This window comes from Eumetopias jubatus, unplaced genomic scaffold (genome assembly GCF_037043125.1).
Source record: "Eumetopias jubatus isolate StellerSeaLion01/CBP00866 unplaced genomic scaffold, mEumJub1_p1.0 scaffold_6, whole genome shotgun sequence".
Classification (NCBI taxonomy): Eukaryota; Metazoa; Chordata; class Mammalia; order Carnivora; family Otariidae; genus Eumetopias; species Eumetopias jubatus.
In genome coordinates, this window is record NW_028274812.1 from 103,670,762 (window position 1) to 103,693,891 (window position 23,130).

At 42.0% G+C, this 23,130-nt stretch overlaps 1 protein-coding gene across 2 annotated transcripts in view; it reads left to right on the plus strand.

The window, feature by feature from the left end:
* The window catches only part of TNFRSF21 (TNF receptor superfamily member 21), a 67,491-nt gene extending 44,806 nt beyond the window's left edge, over nt 1-22,685 (plus strand). For both annotated transcript variants that reach the window (XM_028097749.2, XM_088023947.1), the window contains exons 4-6: nt 369-634; nt 19,725-19,953; nt 21,244-22,685. In XM_028097749.2, coding sequence (XP_027953550.2) covers nt 369-634; nt 19,725-19,953; nt 21,244-21,473 — 725 coding nt within the window. In that variant the 3' untranslated portion in view covers nt 21,474-22,685. The remainder of the gene's footprint in view (nt 1-368; nt 635-19,724; nt 19,954-21,243) is intronic.
* Nucleotides 22,686-23,130: the final 445 nt, after the last annotated feature.

Consider the following 23,130-nt stretch of genomic DNA (forward strand, 5'->3'; position numbering starts at 1 on the left):
TCTGGGGGGCCTCTTATTTGTTTACACTTGTTTTTAGCAGTAACAAAGGAATCACTGATTATTTTGTTCTGGTTTGGCTTTCAAAACAGCTTTTTGAGGGGTAGTAGTTATTGCCCTTCTAGGATTCACTCCTTCTTCTCGCTCCACATTCAGGAAGTGAAATTTGCAGGAGGTCACCTAATTAGTCCCCAGGAGGGGCTGCAGATGCTGAGTGCTTAGAGAAGGCAGTCCATTCCTTTGACCAGGTAACAATGGGAGAGTGTGCTTCTTTTTTTAGTTCATTAGAATAGAGTAGCCATAGAGAAAGACCTTCCCTCCCATGCCAATCCCATGGATTTGTCTTTAATTTTATTTTCCCTCTGGTTTAGGGATTGACATCCTGAAACTCGTCGCAGCCCAAGTGGGAAGCCAGTGGAAGGACATCTACCAGTTTCTGTGCAATGCCAGTGAGAGAGAAGTGGCTGCTTTCTCCAACGGGTACACGGCCGACCATGAGCGGGCCTACGCCGCTCTGCAGCACTGGACCATCCGGGGGCCCGAGGCCAGCCTCGCCCAGTTAATCAGCGCCCTGCGTCAGCACCGACGCAATGATGTCGTGGAGAAGATTCGGGGACTGATGGAAGATACGGCCCAGGTAATGAAACTGGGTTGTTGGTCTTTCCAACTAACCTTTTTCTCCCTGAACCAGGGATATAGAATAAGGAAAAATACAGGTGTTAGGTGTTTTGGTTCACACACATTCCCCTTCTAGGGCCGTGGTTCTCAGTCGTTGTCCATTACAATCATCTAGAAACTTTATTTTTTTTTAACTTGTGTTAGTTTAAAGATTTTACTTATTTATTTGAGAGAGAGAGAGAGAGAGAGCACACAGGCGATGGGAGGGGCAGAGAGAGAGAGGGAGAAGCAGATTCTCCTGACGTGGGGCTCGATCCCAGTTGCCCGGGATTATGACCCCAGCAGAAGGCAGACGCCTAACTGACTGAGTCACCCAGGCGCCCCCATCTAGAAACTTTAAAAAAATTCTGATAACTTGGACCCCACTGTAGACCAGTGAGATCAGAATCTCTAGGGGGAGGGCCACAGATCAGTATTTTAAAAAGTTCCCTAAATAATGCTAATGTGCAAAGTTGAGAATCATCCTGTTTGGGGTATATTCTAGCATCAGACTCTACAGCCAGATCTGCTTCTTGTTATCCCACGTACAGTCTCATTTTGCATAACACACTCGGAACAAATCCAAGAAGGAAGATTTTTTTTTTTTCCTATTCTCTCTCCACCAACCCATTGCCCCCAGGATATGTTTTTGTGATGTAGTTTAGGGAAGCTCAATCTTACCTTCTGAGGATGCAGATCGAGCTGACAGCAGTGGGTAACGGGATGGATGGATCCTTCTTCTTGGGCTTGTTCAGTCTGCACATCAGATGGGAACTGAGGGCACCCAGGAGTGTGATTTACTAATAGTCACTGGTCAGCTTTGGAGCCAGGCAGCACTGGATTTGAATCCTGGCTCTGACACTTACTAGCTGGGTGACCAAGGACAAATTACTTCAACTTTCTCTGCTTCTGTTTTCTCATGTGTAAGCCAGCCTTAATGGGCTAATTAAGACTAGAGGTAAAGTACATGGGATGCCTGATGCATTGAAGGTGCTTTACAAATGGTAGTTATGATCATAACATAACTGATTTTACTTAGCCTTTCCTTACTCATAGTATGCAACCCTGAAAGGCCATGAATTAAGTACAAATTTGGGTATTGACTTATATGTCTCACAGACTTCGATTAAAGTTTCCGAATATATTCCCAAAGTAAAGGAAATGTTGCCACTGAGACCTGATAAAACCCACTTAAAATTTTAAAAGGCCATTCTGTCGCTGTTATTTTCCAGTGCTCTAAACTCATTACCGAAAGAGCTGGAGAGAGACATTTCCCCCATCGACTCTAATTCGCGACCGTCCTGTACCAAGTTTTATATATCATGTGCTTTTATTCTTTTTTATATGAACAGTGTAGTATTTCTTCACTATGGAGGTAAACATTTATCAGGTGGATCTTTTATTTAAGTGACTGGATAAAGTTTATAGGTGCTAATTGATGCCAAAAGTGATCTTTAAACTCCTGGCATATTTTTAACTTCTTCGAGGTGTGGAATTTCAGAAAAAAATATTTATGAATAGATGGGATGGTAAACATTCAAAGGCACACACCAATGTCTTGTGACTTCCTGAGAACGATATCAGAAGTGTGGCTCAAACATGAATGGGCTTCCTTGGAATGTTGACTTTTAGAGCTGGTAAGATGAGCAGCAGACCTGAAGAAGGATCCAGATACTGGAGAATAAGTCATTAGATCTTTTTGATGATACTTACAAGAAAGGTAAAATGTGGTTGATGCAATGTTAGGATTTGGTTAAATGGAATATTTCATAAAGTGGATGATCATGATGCATTTTTAAGGGAAAAGGAGGTTTCTCATTAGATATAAAACCACGGGAAAACATAAACATGGGGAAATGAAAGAGCACAAATGTTAATCTTACATTACTAATTCCAGGTGGTACGATTAGAAGTGATTTTTTTTTTTTTTTAATTTTCTGCAATGAAAACACGTTGCTTTTGTGATTTAAAGTATTTCATCAAACGACTAAGCTGAAAGGGCACCCGAGAAAGGATAGGTAGGGCTTTGTTTGTGCTAAATTGAGAGAGGGAGGCCCTCCTCATTTCGGTTTCAGGAGAGCAGACCGAGGTTCGTGTGACAACCCATTCTTCCTTGGTAGCATTGAGTGAGGTTTGTAACATTGGGTCAGATTTGCCAAAAAAAATTGTTAAAAACTTACTTCGCTCTTGGATTCTGCAAGTCTGTCTCATTTTTCTGTTGTACATTCAGCATTTAGAATTTGGTCCTAGTGTTTGGGATTACTTCTCTTTTGGAGGGGGTAGTGATGGTGGTGGAGTATTGACTGTAACAAATTACTTGTATGTGTCTCTGATGATTCTGTTGAGGTCCATGAATGTCTACTGAGCACCTACTTTATTCCAGGCACTGTCATAGGTGCTGGGAAAGGTGGGCCCAAAGCCTCTGTGGGGGAGACTGCATATCAAGGAGAGCGATTCATAACAAAAATCACAGTGTCAGTGAATAAGAAAACAAAACAAAATACGTAGTCCCCAAGTGCCAAACTCTTGTACCCTTTAGTTCTTTCCTCTTAAATCGTCTATATCCAACAAGATTCTAATATCTATTCTGTTATTTATTTTTTAAGGGAGAGGGGCATCAATGCATATCCTATAGCTTTCTCTGTGGTTCTAGTGTAACCTGTGTGTGATGACGGGGCCTAAGAAGCCAATATTAAGCTTCTCAGTCCATGTTTTCATAATGCCCATCATTGTCTAGCCACATTGTGGACCCAGCTCTTGACTCTAATTTTAATAGCCAAGGAGCATGGATTTCTGCCGGTCAGCTCTTAGTAATCACACAGTATGTAATTGTCTACAGGTTATCTCTGAGATTAGTTGAGTCAAACAAGACAGAATGCAGGGGGCATAATTGAGACTTTTTCTTCCCACTTGATGATGGATTTGTATTCTTTGTGTATTGTGGTCCTGCTGGGGACTTGAGACTTGGCCCTAGGAGTTAATGGAAGCTTAATGTGTAAAAATGACTGTGTGCATTGTTTGAAAATGGTTAATGTTTTTTCCTATTCATGAACCTGAGAGCACCCACCTTATGTTCCACACAAAGGATTAGCCTGGTGTGCCTTTTAGTTACCTCTGTCAGGAACAGCTGGTCCATTATTAACCATGGTGGCCTATTAGCCATTTTTTAATTAAATGCATCCCAGTCTGACTTTTTCTTTTTTAAAAAAATTTCTTTGTGTACTAAAAATATTATATAATAATATTCACTTTTTGGTGTACTGTTGAGTCCTTTATTTATTTATTTATTTAATTTTTATTTGTTTTTTTTTAAAGATTTTATTTATTTATTTGAGAGAGAGAGAATGAGAGATAGAGAGCATGAGAGGGAAGAGGGTCAGAGGGAGAAGCAGACTCCCTGCTGAGCAGGGAGCCCGATGTGGGACTCGATCCCGGGACTCCAGGATCATGACCTGAGCCGAAGGCAGTCGCTTAACCAACTGAGCCACCCAGGTGCCCTTAATTTTTATTTTTTTAATTCATTTATTTGACACAGAGAGAACAAGAGAGAGAGAGAGAAAGCACAAGCAGGGGGAATGGCAGGCAGAGGGAGAAGCAGGCTCCCCCCTGAGCAAGGAGCCCAATGCGGGGCTCCATCCCAGGACCCTGAGATCATGACCCAAGCCAAAGGCAGCCGCTTAACGGACTGAGGCGCCCTGAGGCCTTTTTTTTTTTAATTAAGTTTTTAAGAGCACTTTTAGTTAAAACAAAATTGAGAGGGAGATACAGAGATTTCCCATATACCTTCTGCTCCAACATTTGCATAGCCTCCCCCACTGTCAGTATCACTTACCAGAATGGTACATTTTTTACCAAGGATGAACCTACGTTGACATATAATAATCACTCTAAGCCGATACCTTAGAGCTCACTAAGTTGTATATTCTGTAGGTGTGGACAGATGTATAATGACATATATTCATCATTATACTATCATACAGAATATTGAGACTGCTCTCCCTCCTACCCCACCCCTGACAACCACTGATCTTTTTACTGTGTCCATGGTTTTGCCTTTTCCAGAATGTCATATGGTGGAAATCACGCAGCCTTTTCAGATGGGCTTCTTTCACTTAATAATGTGCAGTTAAGGCTCCATCACGTCTTTGCATGACTTGATGGCTCATTTTTTAGCTCCGAATAATATTCCATTCTCTGACTGTACCAGTTTATTTGTCCATTCACCTTCCTGACTCTTTCTTTATCGGAGGTATGTATTGTATTTTTCGAGTTCAACGTCTGCAGCCTTCCAGAATCCTGTGCGTTCCTCCCGTCCAGGGCATCAGCATTTGGTAGATGCGGCAAAGCAGTGGGACAATAGTTGGAAGTTATTGGGACTTGGCCAAAGTTATTTAAAAACCCTAATACAGCATTCCAAATTGTATGCTATCTCTTTTTTTCCATCCTTTTACTTTTTTTTTTTCCTGAGGCTTTATTTAAAGAAAGTCTTTTGTAAGCAGCATATATTTTAAGGTTTTATAAAAAATCTAGTCCGACAGTGTTTGTCATTGAATTAGAGAATTTCAGTGTGGTTACATTTCTCATGTAATTCCTCATATATTTGGGTTTAAATCTACCATCTGATTTTTTTTTTTTTTTTTTTGGTATTTGTCCTGTCTCTCTTTTTTTCCCTCTCTTCTTTCTTGCCTTCTTTGGATTAATCAAGTATTTTTTTTATTATTCCACTTTTCCTCCTCTTCCGGCTTGTTATAAATGTTTTACTTTACTTTTAATGGTTCCCATAGAGATTACAACTTGCACACTTAAATCATGGGAGATGTTTCCTAAGTGTGTACTTCTCTTTCCAAACAGCACAACAGCCTTAGGAGACTTTAATTCTATTTATCCTTCACTTGCATTATGTTTTTTATTGTCGTGAATTTTAACACCACACGTTTCTTAGCCCCCAAAAGGCATAATTAGTATGGTTTAACACAGTCAGGATTCACATGGATTTACCTGCATATTGATCTTTTCTGTTCTTCTTTCCTTTCTGCAGCTTCAACTTCTACTTGAAGTCATTTTTCTTTGGCCTCAAGAATACTTAGTGAGGGTTTCTAGCAATAAATTCTGTTTTTCTGTGTCTTGGAAATGGCAACTAAATAAAAAAATTGCATTATTTGCCCCCCTCCTTTTTAAAAGATTTTATTTATTTATTTGACAGAAAGAGAGTTCTGAGAGAGAGAGAGCACAAGCAAGGGGAGAGGCAGAGGGAGAGGGAGAGAAGCAGGCTCCCTGCTCCCAGGACCCTGAGATCATGATGTGAGCCAAAGGCAGATGCTTCTGACTGAGCCACCCGGGCACCCGTGCCCTTTGTTTTTGAAGGATAGCTGGAAAAGAGAATTTAGTTTCACTGTTATTTCCTCTTGATGCTTTCATATCTGGATTTAAGTTTCCCCTGCTAAAGAGCAAAGGGGATGTCATGATTTTATGTTCCTATCTATATTACATAACAAATGAGGTGTACAGTATTTTACCAGACACTTTGGGCAATGCAAAGATGAGTATAAGACGGGGTCAGTGCTGTCAAGGAAGCTTACGGTTGAATGGAAGAAACATATATACTTAACACGGTTTAAGGGAATAAATCCACAAGAGTGGGAGGAGGGAAGGTGCTGGATGTACAGCTAATCCATCGGCCGTTACGGCTCCAAATGGGAACAGGAGTGTGGAGATGTGTGCCCGGTTAAATTCCTGCCCTGGCAGCATATCAGTTTGGGAACATTCTGGTAAGTTACCTGGCTCTCCGCTTCAGTTTGTTCCTGAGGAAATGGGAACACTGTTAGTGCCTGTCCTGTGAGCTGTTGTGAGGATTAGTTGAGTGTGTACCACAGTAAGTACCTGGTGAATGTTTACTATTCATAGTTGCAATTATTTCCCGATTCTGGAGGCAAGCGAGATGGAAGAATGCTCCTAAGTAGCTCCAACTCATTCACAGGATGGATCCTTCAAGTCCTGAACACTGAGGGGTTCGTTGCTGACTGTTGGGTGGGGAGGCACCTCCAGTTCCAACACTGCTTAAAGTGGACGGTTGAGTATCAGGGTTGCCATCTGGGTTCAGTGCCCAAGAACTGGAAATTCCAGCTAATGGTAAATATTTATTCCTTACTGCCTGAGCAAATGTTCCTAGGCTGGGGATGTTTTCTCTAGTGAAGAAACAAAGGTGATGATATGTGTGTGATAACGGTCTGCTTTCTCACTGGCTGTCAGAAAAAGGGAAACAAAATTGAGCAACGGAATTTCTTAGGTTTACTCTCGCCTCCCCTCCCCTCCCCCCTCCCCTCCCCCTCCCCCCTCCCGTCTCCCCTCACCTCTTTTGCTCTATTCTTTTCTTTCCTGGACTTGGTGTATTCAAATAGGCTTAACCAGTGCAATCTTTTTCTTTTTTTTCCGCTGCTTGGAGGGGGTGGACTTGTTTTTTTTCTCTATAGGAAACCTTGGGTAAATGATTTCTCGGACTCAGATTTTTCTATTTAGCATGGGAAATCAAGTGGTTATCAGAATTAAATGAAGTACTGTTTTGTTAAACTGTGGGGTAGAAGAAAGTGAGGTAGTAAAGCGATGCTTACTGGCTAGGTTCGGCAGTAATTGTGATTTGAATTTCAGTATTCCTTTTTTGTCTTATTTTGATAAGGGATGAAAAAAGGAATTCTATGTACATTAAAAAATGCTAATCTTAAAAACAACCACAAGAATTTAAAATAATATAAAGTGTTACTTCAGCTGTCTGCTTTGACCAGAGATTCACAAATGTAAAGAATTGGTGCTGGGGCGGCACCTGGGTGGCTCAGTCGGTTAAGTGTTGGACTCTTGGTTTGGGCTTAGGTCATGATCTCAGGGTTGTGAGATCAGCCCCACGTCGGGCTCTCTGCGCTTGGCGCAGAGTTTGCCTGAGATCCTCTCTCCCTCTCCCTCTCCCCCCATAATTAAATAAATAAATAAAATCTTTAAAATAAAAAGGAATTGGGTCTTGTCAGGCAGGGGAGTATCTTATCATTCCTTCCCTTCTTCCAATAGAATACACAGAGTAAAACTACACTAGTGGACCTGAAGCCAACCTTGTTGTGGGCTGCTGTGTAGTAGAATGAGATTCTTGATCCCTTCCAGAAACCATGCAGGAGACCTATGTCCCAGAGACCCGCTGCCCGCCCCCGCCCCCCCCCCGCCCCCAACTAGAGTAGACAGCGTTTGGAGACTGGTTGGCTTTGAATCTCAACAGCGCCAGGAGCACTGGGCTTTCAATTTGGCAAGGACAGCACCACTGCTGCTGCGCAGAGGGAATTACAGCTGCTGATTTATTTTTTTTGTTTACCAGCTGCAGGATGCAACTGTCCTTATCTATGGTCTGACCGAGACCAGCTATTTTCAGAAATTTAACACAATGAGGGCGCGTTGAGGCAAATACCAGCTGTAGGTTTAACTGCTGGCTTTTTGGCTGTTCAAATTTGTCTTTGTCTTTAATGTGCTAGTTGGTCATCTCTGAGAAAATAAGGATTATTACCCCCAGGCCCTAAGTTGTTAGCTGAACTCGCCTGGATCTTGCGCCTGCCCTCTGCCGTGTGACCACAGCGCTGAGGGGCATTTGAGGTCAAGTTACTTCCTTTGCAGCGTGTGACTGTGGGCTCTGGGGAACCCCTGGTGTGATGAGAAGGGGACTTTATAAAGGGATTGCTGCCACAGAGGAGGCCCAGGTCCATTTAGCCGTGCTTGTGGGGAGGGCAGTCATCGTGTACAAAGAAGCGAGATCTGTGAATAAGCCGTTAGGTGTTCAGTGTTGTTTCAGGCCGTTCTACTTATTATCATGTTCTCAGGTTTCACTTAGTTAGTCAACAACCTTTTGTCGAGCACCGGCTGTATTTCTGGCACTATGTAAAGGAAGGTGGTCTTCGGGCCTTTCAGTAGCTCAGTCACTGAGATGGAGACTCTTGTGCAAATAATGACAATTCAGTGTGATCAGCAGATGTTAGAACAGAAGGGTACACAGGAAATTATAAGGTTGTAGAGGAAGGCAGGGGTACTGACCCACCAAAAAACACATAGAAAACAATAGCAGACATATATGTGTCCATTTGAAAGTCATTTTTAAAGGAAAAAAAACAAAAACAGACTGTACTTTCTTTCAAGACTGGATTTTGGTCCTCATCCCTGAGATTTTCCATCTGGTTTCTGCCTATGGAGCCCTACCTACTTGATCACGCCAAAGGCTTCTCAAGCCTTTGACTCTGCAAAGAACTCTTGTTTTACTGAGAACCTTGTTGTGTTTTGCTCAGTTGCAAGCTTTTCAGAAAGCTTTCACTGTTGTGCAATGTGAAAAGTAATAAAGGTGCGATGTCTCAATTCATGGCAGGGCTGGAGTTCGAACTTTGAATCTCTAAGAACTAGTAGAAGGGACTGGTGCATCCAACAATTTGACTTTTGACTTCTTAAGTTCATAGCTGCCTGTAAGGATCTGGGGAGGATTAGAGAGAGTGTAGATACCGGAGATCATAAATATAAATGCCCAGTTCTGCACTTTGAGTACAGGGGCTCATTGAGTAGGGGCTCAATACATGTTTGCTGCTATCTTCTATGTTGAAATTTGAATTTTGCATTCTCCTTTTCTGACTCAAGAGCAAATGATACCACTCTGCACATTAAGGAGAAAGGGAACCAACATTTGCTGAGTATCTACTGTTTCCCAAACACTGTCTGAGTGGTTGACATCTGTGATAACCTAGCAAGCTTTCATGGTCCTGAGAGGTATAGGTTGATATTAGAATTCAGACATATTTCTGTATTTTGTTGAAGGCCATGTTCAGTGTATGATGCACCATTATACACACGACTAAGGAAGCTATTAAAACATTACCATTTATAGTTGTAAGATATATCCCTATTCGAGAGATGTTAAAATATGAAAAAATACACATCATAGAATTAATCAAATATGATAGTTGAGCTTGAGTGTACAGTTTATAAGGAGAAGTCTAGAAGCAGATTCTTGGGGTCTAGAGATCGATACACTCTCGCTCTTAACATGTATTCACACATGCTTTTTTTTTTTTCTTTTTAAAATTGCCTTTAAGGATAAGATCGATTAACATAAGCAACTTATTTAGTAAACACAAATGGAACACCCATTATGTTTCGAGCCCTGTGCCAGACACTGGAGATACTAGATGAAAACTCATGCCTACAAAACACATACAAAACAAAACACAAAAACAGGGAATCCTCCCTGAAGATGCTGACAGTTTTATAGGAGGGATACGTATGAGCCACAATTTAGAGGATATTCTGTGGATTTGAAGTGGCCTTTATTTTTCTCCTGAGACACAGTGTCTCCATGTTCAGAAAAGGCTGAATTTATTAGTTGATGATACTTTCCACCCCTTAATACACACCCTTACTGGCTTTCTCAAAGAATCCACTGAGAGGAAATCAGAATCAATAGTGTGAAAACAAGCTTATTTTCTCCATCAACTACCAGTGCTGGATATCATATTTTTATTTAGTTTTGGAGCCAAAACTCATATCTGGATAAAGCTTCATAGCTTCCAGTTTGGGCCTAGCTTCTCCATCCTATGTTTACGAGACTGTCTCTTGATCCGTTATAACTCATGTGCCAATAGCAGATGCACTTGCTAATGAGAAATTGCATCATGGTCAACAGTAGGTTTTATGATACACCAGTTGATTTCAACATTTTAAACACTTATTCCTCATATTCTTCGTGAGTGTCAGCTGTCACTCCTGATTTTCCCATTACATTTTTTTTTTTTTTCACAGAGAAACTTTGATTTATCCACAGTTGGGCTTTGTCAGGGGACATGGAATGACCAACCATTAAAATGACTTGTCACCAAAAAAAGAACTAGAAAAAAACACGGGGAAATTCTTCTTTGTTTTTATTCTCACAACAGTAGGTAAGTCTCTTCTGACAGTGATAGAAAACACTGAAGTCATACAAGAAAGAATCAACTCCTTAACAATAAATGTACAAGCCAGAAAGCATCATAGGCAAAATCAAAAGCCAGAATAATGACTGGGAGAAGCTGTTTGCAACATAGGGTTAATAGCCTTAAAAAAAAAAAATGAAGAGCTTTTACAAATTAATTAAGAGACCAATGACCCAAAAGAAAAATGGGCAGTCTGTGAACAAGCGAGTTCACAGAAAAGGAAATACTGAAGATTCTTAAAGCTGTATAGGTTTTTTAGCCTTGTTCAGAATAAGAAGAATTAAAATGGAAACCTACACTGAGATACAATTTTAAGCTCTTAGATGGCAAAGAGGGAAGAGTACGACACCATTTTTTTTTTGTGTTGTGAGGGTGTAGGGAAAGAAGCACAGTATCCATTGCTGATGTGTGTGTACATTAGCCCAACCCTTATGGAGAACCGTCTGTATTATCTACCAAAGTGTATGGCAGTTGACTACTGACCTTGCATTCCCAGGAATATGTCCTACATTTAGTCGCACCTACCTCCGCCATGTGTGTAGAAATTGCAAGTCCAAGTATTCCTCTGCATAAATGCCCTTCAGCAGAGAGTTGGTCATTAAGTTGTGGAACATCCACACAGTGGAATAGTCTGCACTTGTCGAAAGGAGTGAGTCAGCCGTTTATGTGCTAACCTCAAGAACTGTTTTTAAATGGAAAAAGGGCAAAGTGCAGAACAGTGGGTGCGCTCGGCCACCATATTGTGTTAAAAAAAGTAAAAGTAAAAAAATGTAATAAATACAGAAGAGCTGGATCAGGTGGAGACTATATATTACCTATTCATTGGTATATCGACTGTGGAAGAGGACACGAGGAGCTGGTAAGAGTCACCACCAGCAGGGGAACTGAGTAGCTGAGGGAGAAGTATTGTTCATGGTAGCCCCTTTCATACTTTTGGAATTGTGTACCAGGTATAGTTATAATTCTAAGAATGCATCCAACTAATGATTTTATTAAATAATACTAATTTAATCAAATTGAGCAGGTTCAAAACACTTGGAGTCAATGAGATGAGCTTGAGCCTTCTTACCTCAAGGTCATGAGTTTCCTATGAAGTTCCTTTCTATCTTCCACAACGCCTTAAGGCAAGCTTGTAAGATTCATGCAACTTCTTTTCATGGTTAGAATTGTTCAAAGGCTGTTTTGTGGGAAAGGCTTCCTAATGGGTTCTCAGTGAGTGAAATTTAAGGAAGCCCACGTCATTTCCAACAGCATGATCGCCTCATGTGTCCATGGGGCTGAGCTTTTGTAAGGCTCAGCAGTATGTCTGAATGTGAGTGAGCTCCAGCTCTGAACCAAGAGAGCCCACTTACTCTACCATCACTTCCTTTCTAGTCCGTGAGTCAGCTCAGGGCTGCAATGTTACTGTTGATGTCAGCAGCCGGGACAGCTTGCAGACACATGCGCCAGCAGCTGGGCGGGGCTCACCCTCCCGAGCCAGCTGGTTCTTACCAGCTCTAGCAGCTTCCAACAGCACTGCTTGGGGTTTCCTCTGGCTCTTCCCTTCTGCATCCAGGAGAGGAACAGATCCCTTGTTTAGGGCAAGGATTGGCCACCTTGACTTAAATGTAGGTGGATTCGTAGGCTTTGGGATTCAGTTTTGAAGTTAACTCTTAGAAATAAACAGAATTGATGGATGACATATACACGCACGACTGGCAACTACCTTGACTTGGGCCTAGGGTAGTTAAGGGAGAAACACACTCTGGCCAGTTAACCTGGGATAAAGTTTAAATATAGCCTTAAGGAAGGTTGCAGTTGATACAAAATACTTTCATTATGCTTTGCTTGGATAGATCTAGGGTGGGTGTGAGGTGTCTTTTAAAATAATTTCCCAGTGGCTTTGCCATTTTTTGGCCAAGGTAATCCTCTGAGCCTCCCAAGGATGAGTTTCTTCATTCTGCGGGCTCTGCTGGGGCTCCCAGCTCTCGGAGGCTCAGTGTCCACTCAGCTCTGCTACCGTGGTGGTCTGACACAGGGCTTCCCAGGGAAGCTAAGCAGGGCTTCTTGGAGTTGCACTCCTGTTGCAGCTTCCATCCCATGACCTCCAGTGGCCTTGGGGGGATCTAGACCACATAAGGCCAGCAACGTCTGCTTGGCAACTGATGATTTTAAGTGTTAGCCCTGTTCCTTGCTTATGCAATGGAGGCACCTCCTTATCTCCCTTTCCCGTGGCAGGGGTTGGGCAAGAGAAGAAAGATGGAAAGACAACAACAGACTAAAGAGAAGCCTAGGAAAAGTTTGGGGAATTTTTGTCTTATAGTTATTTGGCTGTTAGCCCTTTTGTATACTTATTTTCTGAACTAAAAAATAAGGCTTACGAAACAAAAAAAGTTGAAAACACAGTACAGCAAACACCCATAAACTTACCAACTAGATTTAACAGTTAATTCACATTTTAACATCTTTGCTTTATCTATATACATGCATGTATATTTCTAGTTCACATTTCCATTTCCAAGAATTCCCTCCAAATTTCTTTAAAACTGATACTACTTCTGAGGGCTAAGGAATCAGCACCTTCCCGTGTCCTTTTTTTCTTTTTGTTTGCAAAAAAATTTTTACTGGGTAAATTTGGATTATGCTTGCCAAGACCTCTTATTCTGAGTTGAATTTAATAAGAATTCACGCTAGAAGAATAAAGTCATTGTCTCCTACCCATTTTTCCTTTTTATTAAGTTGGGGACCACTGCTGTATTTGTTTCATTTTTTTTTAAGGGAGAAATCATTGTATTTCTCAGGTATTATTCACTATCTGAACTTAGGAATTGAATAGATTCAGATAATTTTTGGAGAGACAGTTGGTAACTGTCATTATCTGAACCCTCATTTATATCTGAAATCCTGGAACTACATAGATTTAGATAACAAAGCTCTCCTTATTATCTGCATTCCTGTTCTCTAAACACAAGAACTACGTAGACTCAGGCATCTAGCTACTCATATGCCGAGGGAGATGGCCCTTGCTTTTATCAGAGGCCATTCTTATGTACTTACTAGACCTATAGGAGGTCATGAAATCTAATCTGATTACGATTACATGAGCTCTTGGGAGAGCAGGGGGAGCAAGCTTGAGATAACTATCATCATCCTTAAATAATTTTAGTTATGTATTTATTTGTGACTATAATTCTTTTGAGATGAAATTTTAGTGGCAGTTGAATGTGTTTGTTTTTTTTAAACAATCACTGGTCTGTTGGGATCTGGAATATTTTCAAATACAAAGCCAAGTTATTGGGCCACAGTTGATGTGTCTGATATTTACAGAATCTCCCATCTTTATCTCAGAGCCAGAGTGTAAGCTTGCCATTGAGTTACAGATCCTTGTGGACCCTGCCTTTTGCCCCTTCCCTCTGGCTCAGAAGCCAGAGCAGCATCTTGTGGTCATGTAATTGCTTGTATTGAGTGTATGGGGGGTTGACATTTCCTGTAAATGTCTAGTGGGTCCAGACAGAAGTGACATAGCTCAGCAAGGAGGATCACTTGGAAACCAGACGGACCTGATCTTGAATTCTTGCTTTGTGACCTTGGGCAGGTTATGCAAATCTCTTAGAGGCTCAGTTTTCTCATCTGTCAGATGAAGCTCATAAGAGCTACCTTCACAGCAAATGGATTACTTAACATTTCATGCTGAATCATTTTGTTCAGTACTGGTATTGGTTTATTTCTTAAAGTCCCTGTTGTTTACTGGATCTGAGCAACAAGCTGGTCAGCTCAGATGGAAGAGCAATTAGTTTTCATTGAATTTAGCAAATGGGCTTTTAAAAACCATTATTGAAGTGATGGAAAATTTCACAAATGTGGCACAGGATTTTCCCTTCTTTCTAAGTGTTAAATGAGGTCTGGAGGGAAAGTTCAGTGGAAAGGGTAACTTTTGACTGTAAGGAAGCTTCTTCTTGAATCTATCAGGCATATCTGGCTATGGGGGGGGGGAAGTGGCCATGTGGAATCCAACTAGGTAGTGCCTGGAGCCAAGGGGTTCACTTGAACCCCTTTAGCAGATTGGCAAGGAGCATCTAGGCTGGGTAATTAATGTTTCATTTCAGGGGATCATTGATGCATCAAAGTTGTTAATTAGTTTTATGAAAACAGATTGTGTAACCACAGGAAGATTGTAATTGAAAATAACTCAGTGGTAAACCTTAGTTGGGTGAACCAGTTGGGGGTAACTTGGAAGGAGAGAGGGAGTCGGGGCGGGTGGGTTGGGGGCAGGGAGAATGGCATAGCAAGAGTAGGGCAGACAATAAATAAAACATAAGTTGAACAGAGATTACCTGGTCTATCTTTTTTGTTCAGAAATGTGGAAACAGGTCTAAGGAGGGAAGGGATTTTTCTAAGACCACACAGCCAGTTAGAGGTCTGTTTCCTCTCTTCCCTTGCAGTGAAATCCCAGGATATTAATGACTTTGATGTTTAGGAGTTGACTATGAGGAACATTACAATGCATGCTGGAAAAACTGCTTCTGAGGCAGAGAGTATACTTAGGAAAGCTGCTAGATCATAGGAGGGAAGAAAGGTAGTCTTAGAACCTTGTTTCATTTCACTTTTGCCATGACCAAGACTTGCAAGGATGTTCCTTTACAACCCACTAGTGGACCATCCCCAAGGACTAGAAAACTCTTCAGCCTCCACAGTGTATCCTCTTAAGAAGGGCCAGTTGACGGGGAAAGTGCTTTTTGGTTTGATATTAAAGGAGAAGACTTATTTTTGAGCTTCAGTTTCAGGTTGTAATTCAGCTGAGCACCCGGAGTGGGCACTTCACTTTGGAACCTGTAGGAGCAGAGGGTTGCCTGGACACAGCTGAAAATGGCTCATTCCAGCGTAGCCCAAATACAAGTTCAGTCCCTGTTCTCACTAACGCTGCTGCAAACTTCTATACCCCAGAGGTGTTCAAGCCCCCAAATTTCAATCAATACCTTGTTTACCTCATCCATTTGGCTGGTTCCTTGGACTCAGTGGTTCTGGTAATCAGAAAGGAAAACAGGTCAGCAGAGGAGCTTTAGTTAGGTGTGACTCAGCTGTGGACTTGAGGTGAACCATTTCTCTCTCTTCCCCTATCACTTGGGACTAATAAATACAGTATCTGGAAGGACTAAGTATACTTGCATGGAGACTAATCAGGAGGACATTTGGGGGCTCATTTGGCCAAAATAAATTGCATGCTCTTGAAGTTCACACAATAGAACCACCGGTCTGATTTTGGCTGCTTGGGGAGCTCTCCCCTCATCATCCCTGCCTCCTCCCGCTTCCGTGTGTCTTACCGTCTCTACCTCATTTCCCCAGTGAGTCTTCCAAGTGAGCATGAGGAGCTCATGGCTGGGAGGCAAAAAGAATTGTATTTTTTAAGTTTCTGCAAAGGGACTTTGATTATCTGGTGGATAGATTGCCTTCACTGGCCAAGTTTCCCGAGAGGTCTTTCTCTTAAGGCTTAATATCTACCTCACTGCAGTGTTGCGCTTTTGGGCCTGGGAACTCTTAACAAAAGTCTAGAGAGGCGCTCGGCCAAGTAGGTGATCTTCCAACTCTCCTGTTCCTTGGCTACCAATATAAATAGGACCCACAGCAGCCATAACATTTTCAAGTTAGCAAAAGGAAAACATACTTATCAGTGGTAACTGCTTTTAAAAAGATAACATGCATTATTTTTATAATTATAAAAGTTAATATGTCCCTGTAGAGAACTTGGAAGCCTCGAAGATGCATAAGGAATAAATTAAGTCACTTGTAATCTATTTTGTGAATATTTGGATAAGTTTATGTTTACAGCTTTTGCAAGAGGATGAGACCCTTTTCTGGCTTTCTTGTTTCGAGTATTTGTCTTTTGGGGCGCGTGGGTGGCTCAGTTGGTTGAGCGACTGCCTTCGGCTCAGGTCATGATCCCAGAGTCCGGGATCAAGTCCTGCATCGGGCTCCCTGCTTGGCAGGGAGTCTGCTGCTCTCTCTGACCCTACCCCCTCTTGTGCTCTCTCTCTCTCTCAAATAAATAAATACAATCTTAAAAAAAAAAAAGAACTTTAAAAAAAAGAGTATTTGTCTTTTAGTATCTAAGTCTTATTAGAGGTATTCTTTATCTGCTGTGAACTCAACAGTGAACTTTCTGAATCAATAAAGAATTAATTTATTCCACATATCCTGATGACTTCATTTCCAGTTAGAGCTATCATAGGTCATACAATGCTTGAGTTGCTGTGTTGCAGTGCAATTTTGATGGATATTATGAAGAGTAAGCTCAAGGGAGGAAAGAAGTTAAGTTTCTATGAGCAAGATTTTCTTTTCTTATAGGAAAAAAATGCAAATAACTTTAGAGAAATCTGGAATGCAACTGGCTGCTGTGTATCTTGCATAAAGCAAGGGATACCTACACTTAGTAGCTGAGTAGATTTTCTAGGAAGATGGTTGTCACGTGATCTCGGGCTTTGGCTATGGTTGTTAGCCCCACTGTGGCGATGCTAAAACCATTTTTAGGGGCATTTTCATATTCTCTTGACTCATTGTTAATTACAAGAGGGCATTCTGCAGCATTCTGTCTTTCTGAATGATGTTGGAAATCATGCATTTAATTTCCACGGATAGGATCCTTTGGCAAAAGTGGAGAAAAAATTAAATATTTAAAGTTTTGAACTAAGTTCAGGAAATGGGTGGGTGGACTCCTTAGTCTGTTGGCATGTGATTTGGGGGCAGGAATTTCTTTTTTTAAGCAAGAACAGGGCACTATATTGACTGGCCATGTTGTCCAATGTAATGTTGTCCCTGAGAACCAAAGTGTAGACAAGTGCTCTTTGTCTAATTGAGTGAATAAAAAATGTGTATTGGCATGAATGGCCATGTGCATTTTCAGGGCGGAGGGGCACATGCTGGGGCCCTATTGAATTAAAAAATTTAAAAGCATATACACAAAACTTTGTGGATCGGAAGGGGGCAGCTGGGAATGCATTACCCAAGTCTTAAACTCGGGGTATGGGTGGTTGTGCAGAGGACAAGTGCTGTTGGAACGGTAGACACGTGCAGTAATTGGTGGTCTTTGGAATCTGCAGTCAGTTGCAAGAATTTCTCAGGCCTTGTAGGTTGTAAAACAGACAGTTGTGTTTGCTTTGTGCTTTTTACAACTCTTCAACCTAGTACTTTGAAATGAGGGTCAATGTCTTCTCGATTGAGGAACTTGAAAATGTTTTGCTTGTCATGTGTAAGTGAAGTCAATAGGGTTCTAATGAGTGGTGATGAACACTCCCTGAACCCTGCCTCGTGGGATCTGGCCACCTGACTCCCAGATTTGCAGCCATGCCAGAAGAGCCAATAAAGAGATTAAGGTCAGTGGATTTGGAAGATGCCACAGGTACCTGCCAGAGTTCTGAAGACTAGTGGCAAATGACAAGCCAAGTACAGGTATCAAGCAGACCTGAATTGAGCACTAGCCTTCTTCCATTGGCTATGTGCCCTCTCTGGGCCTTAGTCATTTCACCTGTAAAATGGGGTGATATCACCTATCATTTCCCCACTGCACACCCAGGTGCAAGCCGTGGTTTTTACCTTCCCCAAGCCACTGTAGCAGCATCCTAACTAGTCTCTCTATTTTTTTTCTTGCCCCCCTAAAATCCATTCTCCATGTACCAGCCAATGGTCAATGAAGCTCACCATCGCCATCTGAAAACTTCTTGTTTGTTTGCTTACTTGTTACTGTCTTTCTGACCCTCCCCTCCAGAATGCAAGCTTCACGGTCTCCGTTAAATCCATCGGAGTTGTACCCTGGCTCCATTGGGGTGGTCCTCACTCTCTCCGTCCAGCTGCTTTTGCCTCTGGGGTTCTCCTGAGCTGCTTTGAAGTGGGAGCTGGGGAGCCCAGGGTCTAGCCTTAGTTCTGCCCCTTACTGGGCAGGAGCCTGTAATTAAGAAAGTCACATCATTTCTCTAGACCTCAGTTTCCTTACTTGTAAAGAGAGGTTGTATTAGTTTGCTTGGGCTACCATGAAAAAGTACCACAGACTGGAAGCTGAAACAGCAGAAGCTTATTTTGTCACAATTCTGGAGGCTAGAAGTTTGAGATAAAGGGGTCCTCAGGCTTCTCTCCTTGGCCTGTAGAAGATGGTAGCCTTCCCCGTCTGTCTTCACATGGTCTTCCCACTGTGTATGTCTGTGTCCTAACGGCTTCTCATAAGGACACCAGTCATACTGGAGTAGGACCCAACTGTCCCTTAATCACCTCTTTTTGAAGTTACTTAGTTGGCTCTGTCTGCACGTACAGTTATATTCTGAGGCTCAGGAAGTTTCGACTTCATCATACGAATTTTGGGGGATATAATTCAACCCATACAGAGGGGACTGTTCTAGATATTATCTAAGACCTTTTCCAGCTCTATGAAATTATATTTTGAGTTGGAGGTCTTCCTCTTCACTCCCTTGTCCTGCTCCACTCCTGTGAGGTAACAGTTTCGTGCATAAACTTCCCAATATTTTGGTAAAATTTTATTTATTTGAGGGGCACCTGGATGGCTCAGTCGTTAGGCGTCTGCCTTCAGCTCAGGTCATGATCCCAGGGTCCTATCTCTCCCACTCCCCCTGCTTGTGTTCCCTCTCTCACTGTGTCTCTCTCTCTGTCAAATAAATAAATAAGATCTTAAAAAAAAAGATTTTATTTATTTGAGAGAGAGGAAGTGGGCACGAATAGGGGGAAGACCAGAGAGAGAAGCAGGCTTCCCGCTGAGCAGGGAGCTGATGCGGGGCTCGATCCCAGGACCCTGGGACCATGACCTGAGCCGAAGGCAGACGCTTAACGACTGAGCCACCCAGGTGCCCCTGCTTCCTAATTTTTAATGCTTACACATAGCTCCACGTATATTTTTGAAGGGTTTAAAAAAGTGTGTGTGTGTGTGTGTGTGTGTGTGTGTGTGTGTGTGTATTTAGCAATAATGTAAGTTATGGACCATCAGAACAGCAGAATTTATCTGTAAAACATTAAATGGGACAAAAAGAACACCTCAGGGGGTTTCATTTTCATTTTTTTCTCTTTAATTTTTGAAGTATATAATAAAGAAGCATTTTTGTTTGTTTCCTCCCCCAGCTGGAAACTGACAAGCTGGCTCTCCCGATGAGCCCCAGCCCCCTTAGCCCGAGCCCCATCCCCAGCCCCAACACGAAACTTGAGAATTCCACTCTGCTGACGGTGGAGCCTTCCCCGCTGGATAAGAACAAGGGCTTCTTCGTGGATGAGTCGGAGCCCCTTCTTCGCTGTGACTCCACATCCAGCGGCTCCTCCGCGCTGAGCAGGACGGGCTCCTTTATTACCAAAGGTATGGACATTGGCAGGACGGCTACAAGACTTACTCATTCTGTAAGCCTCCCCCAGAGGAGCCTCTGGGGTTTCTCCCTGGCCCGTTCCACAATCCAGGGGTAGTTGAGTCATTTGGGAGACCTGTCTGGGAAGATCTATCATAGACCCCAAGATGAGGCTGGCCTCAGAGAAACCACATCGCTAGCCAGCCGGGACCCACCCAGAAGGTCTCTTCCAGCTCTGATTATCTGGCAGAGAGTCCACATTGGTCGCCCTTTATCCTCATGATGCTATCGAAGGTGCTTTGGGAAGGTCTGATAAAATGTAGTCTGGCAGGTTTTTTTTGAAAATTATTTACCAGGTTTGTAGAATCCAAGGATTTAAAGTGTAACCTATCTTGAGCGTCTAGAGTGTAGGTTTCAGTGACTCAAACGAATTAAAATAGCAATGTTTTAAAACATTGTGGATTAGTACATTTGGTAAATAATTTGCCACTTGCAGTTTTTAATAGCAGGATAAGGATTGGCATGCACGCTGTATTGATGACAGGGTTTTGTTTGAAATTTCCCAGTTTGGGTAATTCCAATTATATTCTCGTGGAAGGGTTGTATTTTATGTTATGTTATAGTTTATGTTTATAAAATACGTTCTCTTTTCTATACCTTAGCTATTTAGATGATCTATTTTATATTTAAATGAAAGATTTATATTTTAGTTTGTATTTTATGTTCCATGTTATACTTTAGAGAAAGCTTTTTATAATAGTAGTAAAAGTTACAGTCCTTCACCTCATTGTGTAAGGTATGACCCAAGAAGCAGTATTTTCTTATTTATGTGCTTTTGCTCTTGGCAGTTTAGTTTTAAAATTTGGCCGTATAATTAGAAAGTTAGATGAGCAGATTACATTGACTTGGAATTTTTGAGGGGCAAAGGTGAACTGACGTCTTTGTTTAGTAAACACATTACAGGTGGGGAGAGTGGCTTTTTTTGTTGTTGGTTTTGTTTTATTTAAGTTTCTGTAAGTATTTCAGTATCCTCCTGAGTTTTAGAAGAATCTAGAAGTCTTGTAAATCTAGGTAAAGTCATGCTAATGACAATCAACAACCCATTCAAGCGGTTCCTCGTCTGACCTCTATGAATCAAATCTTGTTATCTTAAGTGCAAGGGTGGGGGGGACTCTCACCTTGAGGGTGGGGGTGGGAACAGCCTGTGGGGAGGGGAGCTGTCCCTCCTAGCTCTCCTCCTCGCCTCTGTTTCCCCAGTACAGTCCCTTACCTCTGTCGCCTTCTCTCCCCTCTCCTCCCTGCAGAAAAGAAGGACACAGTGTTGCGGCAGGTACGCCTGGACCCCTGTGACTTGCAGCCTATTTTTGATGACATGCTCCACATTCTGAATCCTGAGGAGCTGCGGGTGATTGAAGAGATTCCTCAGGCTGAGGACAAGCTGGACCGACTGTTTGAGATTATCGGAGTCAAGAGCCAGGAAGCCAGTCAGACCCTCTTGGACTCTGTGTATAGCCATCTTCCCGACCTATTGTAGAACCCGAGGGATACTGCACTCTGGAAATGACTCAATGTAGTGGCAGGGTGATTTTTCGTTGGTTTTGTTTTTGTTTTTCTAGTTTTTTGGGGTGTGCGTGTGTGTGTGTGTGTGTGTGTGTGTGTGTGTGTGTGTTTAACAGAGTATATGGCCAGTGTTTTGAGTTCGTTCTTTCTTTTTTTAACCCTTCTAGGAAGTTAGTTTATAAGCCTTCTCAAGGTGTAACTGTTGAAAAATACCCACCACTAAAGTTTTTTAGGTTCCGTATTTTTCTCCGTTTTGACTTCTTACGTATTTTCAGAATTGTTCTGTGCACTTTAAATTCACTTAATGTACCACAAACGCAGTGTGACTTTCCCTGCACACTGGATTGTGAGGCTCTTCTTAAAAGTATAATGGCATCTTGTGAATTCTCTAAGCAGTCTTTTCATGTCTCAACATCCACATCTGCTTTTTTTTTTAATGATTACTATTTTTATTATTATTTGTAATTTACAAATTTTCCTAAGGGTTGAAGAAATGTAATACCCCATTGAGTTACTGTAATACAATTAGATTTTGAGTTCTCTTTTTAATATGCCTTGGTGTAGAGTTCATATTCATGGCTGAAACTTGACCACACTGTTGCTGATTGTATGGTTTTTCACTTGAGCACCGTGTAGAATGCTTCATTACTTGTGCTTCTCTTATGCTAATATGCTCTGGGCTGGAGACAGGAAATCCTCAAGCCATCAGAACTTGCTACTTAAGTGGCTTGACAACTGGGCCACCAAAGAACTTGAACTTCATCTTTTAGGAATTGAGCTGTTCTGGAACATACTGCTGCACTTTGGAAAGTCACAACTGAGTGCCAGGGGCACCTTTTTCCATAGGGAATTTGCCCAGCTTTGCTTTAAAAGATGTCTTGTTTTTTATACACACATAGTCGGTAGGTCCAGTCCGCCTCAAGGCCTCGGTCTAGGTGGGTCTCCTTCGTCCTTCAGTCACTTTAATTAAAAATGGCTGCAGCTATAAGAACTCTTACCTGATATATTTGCAACTCTGCTCCCATTTATAAACCTGCGCGCTCTCTCTAATGCTCAGTTGGCAGACTCGAATGCAAAGGTGGCGTGGACTCCCTTTGGGTGGGGTTTGTGGGTTGTGGTGAGGGACTGATATCAGAAAAATGCCTTCAAGTGTACTAATTTATTAATAAATATTAGGTGTTTGTTACTTGAGTAGTTTGAGTGTATTTACTACTTGCCTTATACATGTGCTGAAGTTATAACTCTTTGATGAGTCCCTTGGAAAAGAATATGTGTGTTCCAAAAATCTCAGCATTTCTGATCTGTAAATCATGCAAATTAACAGAGCTTTGTGTCTGGAAGAGTATCTGGAGATACGTAGAGAAGGATGGCCAAGCGTTAAAGATGACCAAGCATTTCCTGGTCTTTTGAGGGTAAACCTAAGGCTCCTGTTTTGGAGTTCATTCCTATTTTTAGAAAGGTGGATTTGGAGGTGGAGAGGTGAAAATGATGACCAGGCCCTGGAGTATATTCTTACTCGTGTCCATCGAGGAAGTTTACCACTTGTGGGGGGTCTATATCAGTTCACAGGCTTCTGTGTGAAACTTCTTTCTCCCTGACTAAGTTTGGGGGGCTTTCTTGGCAATAGGGCA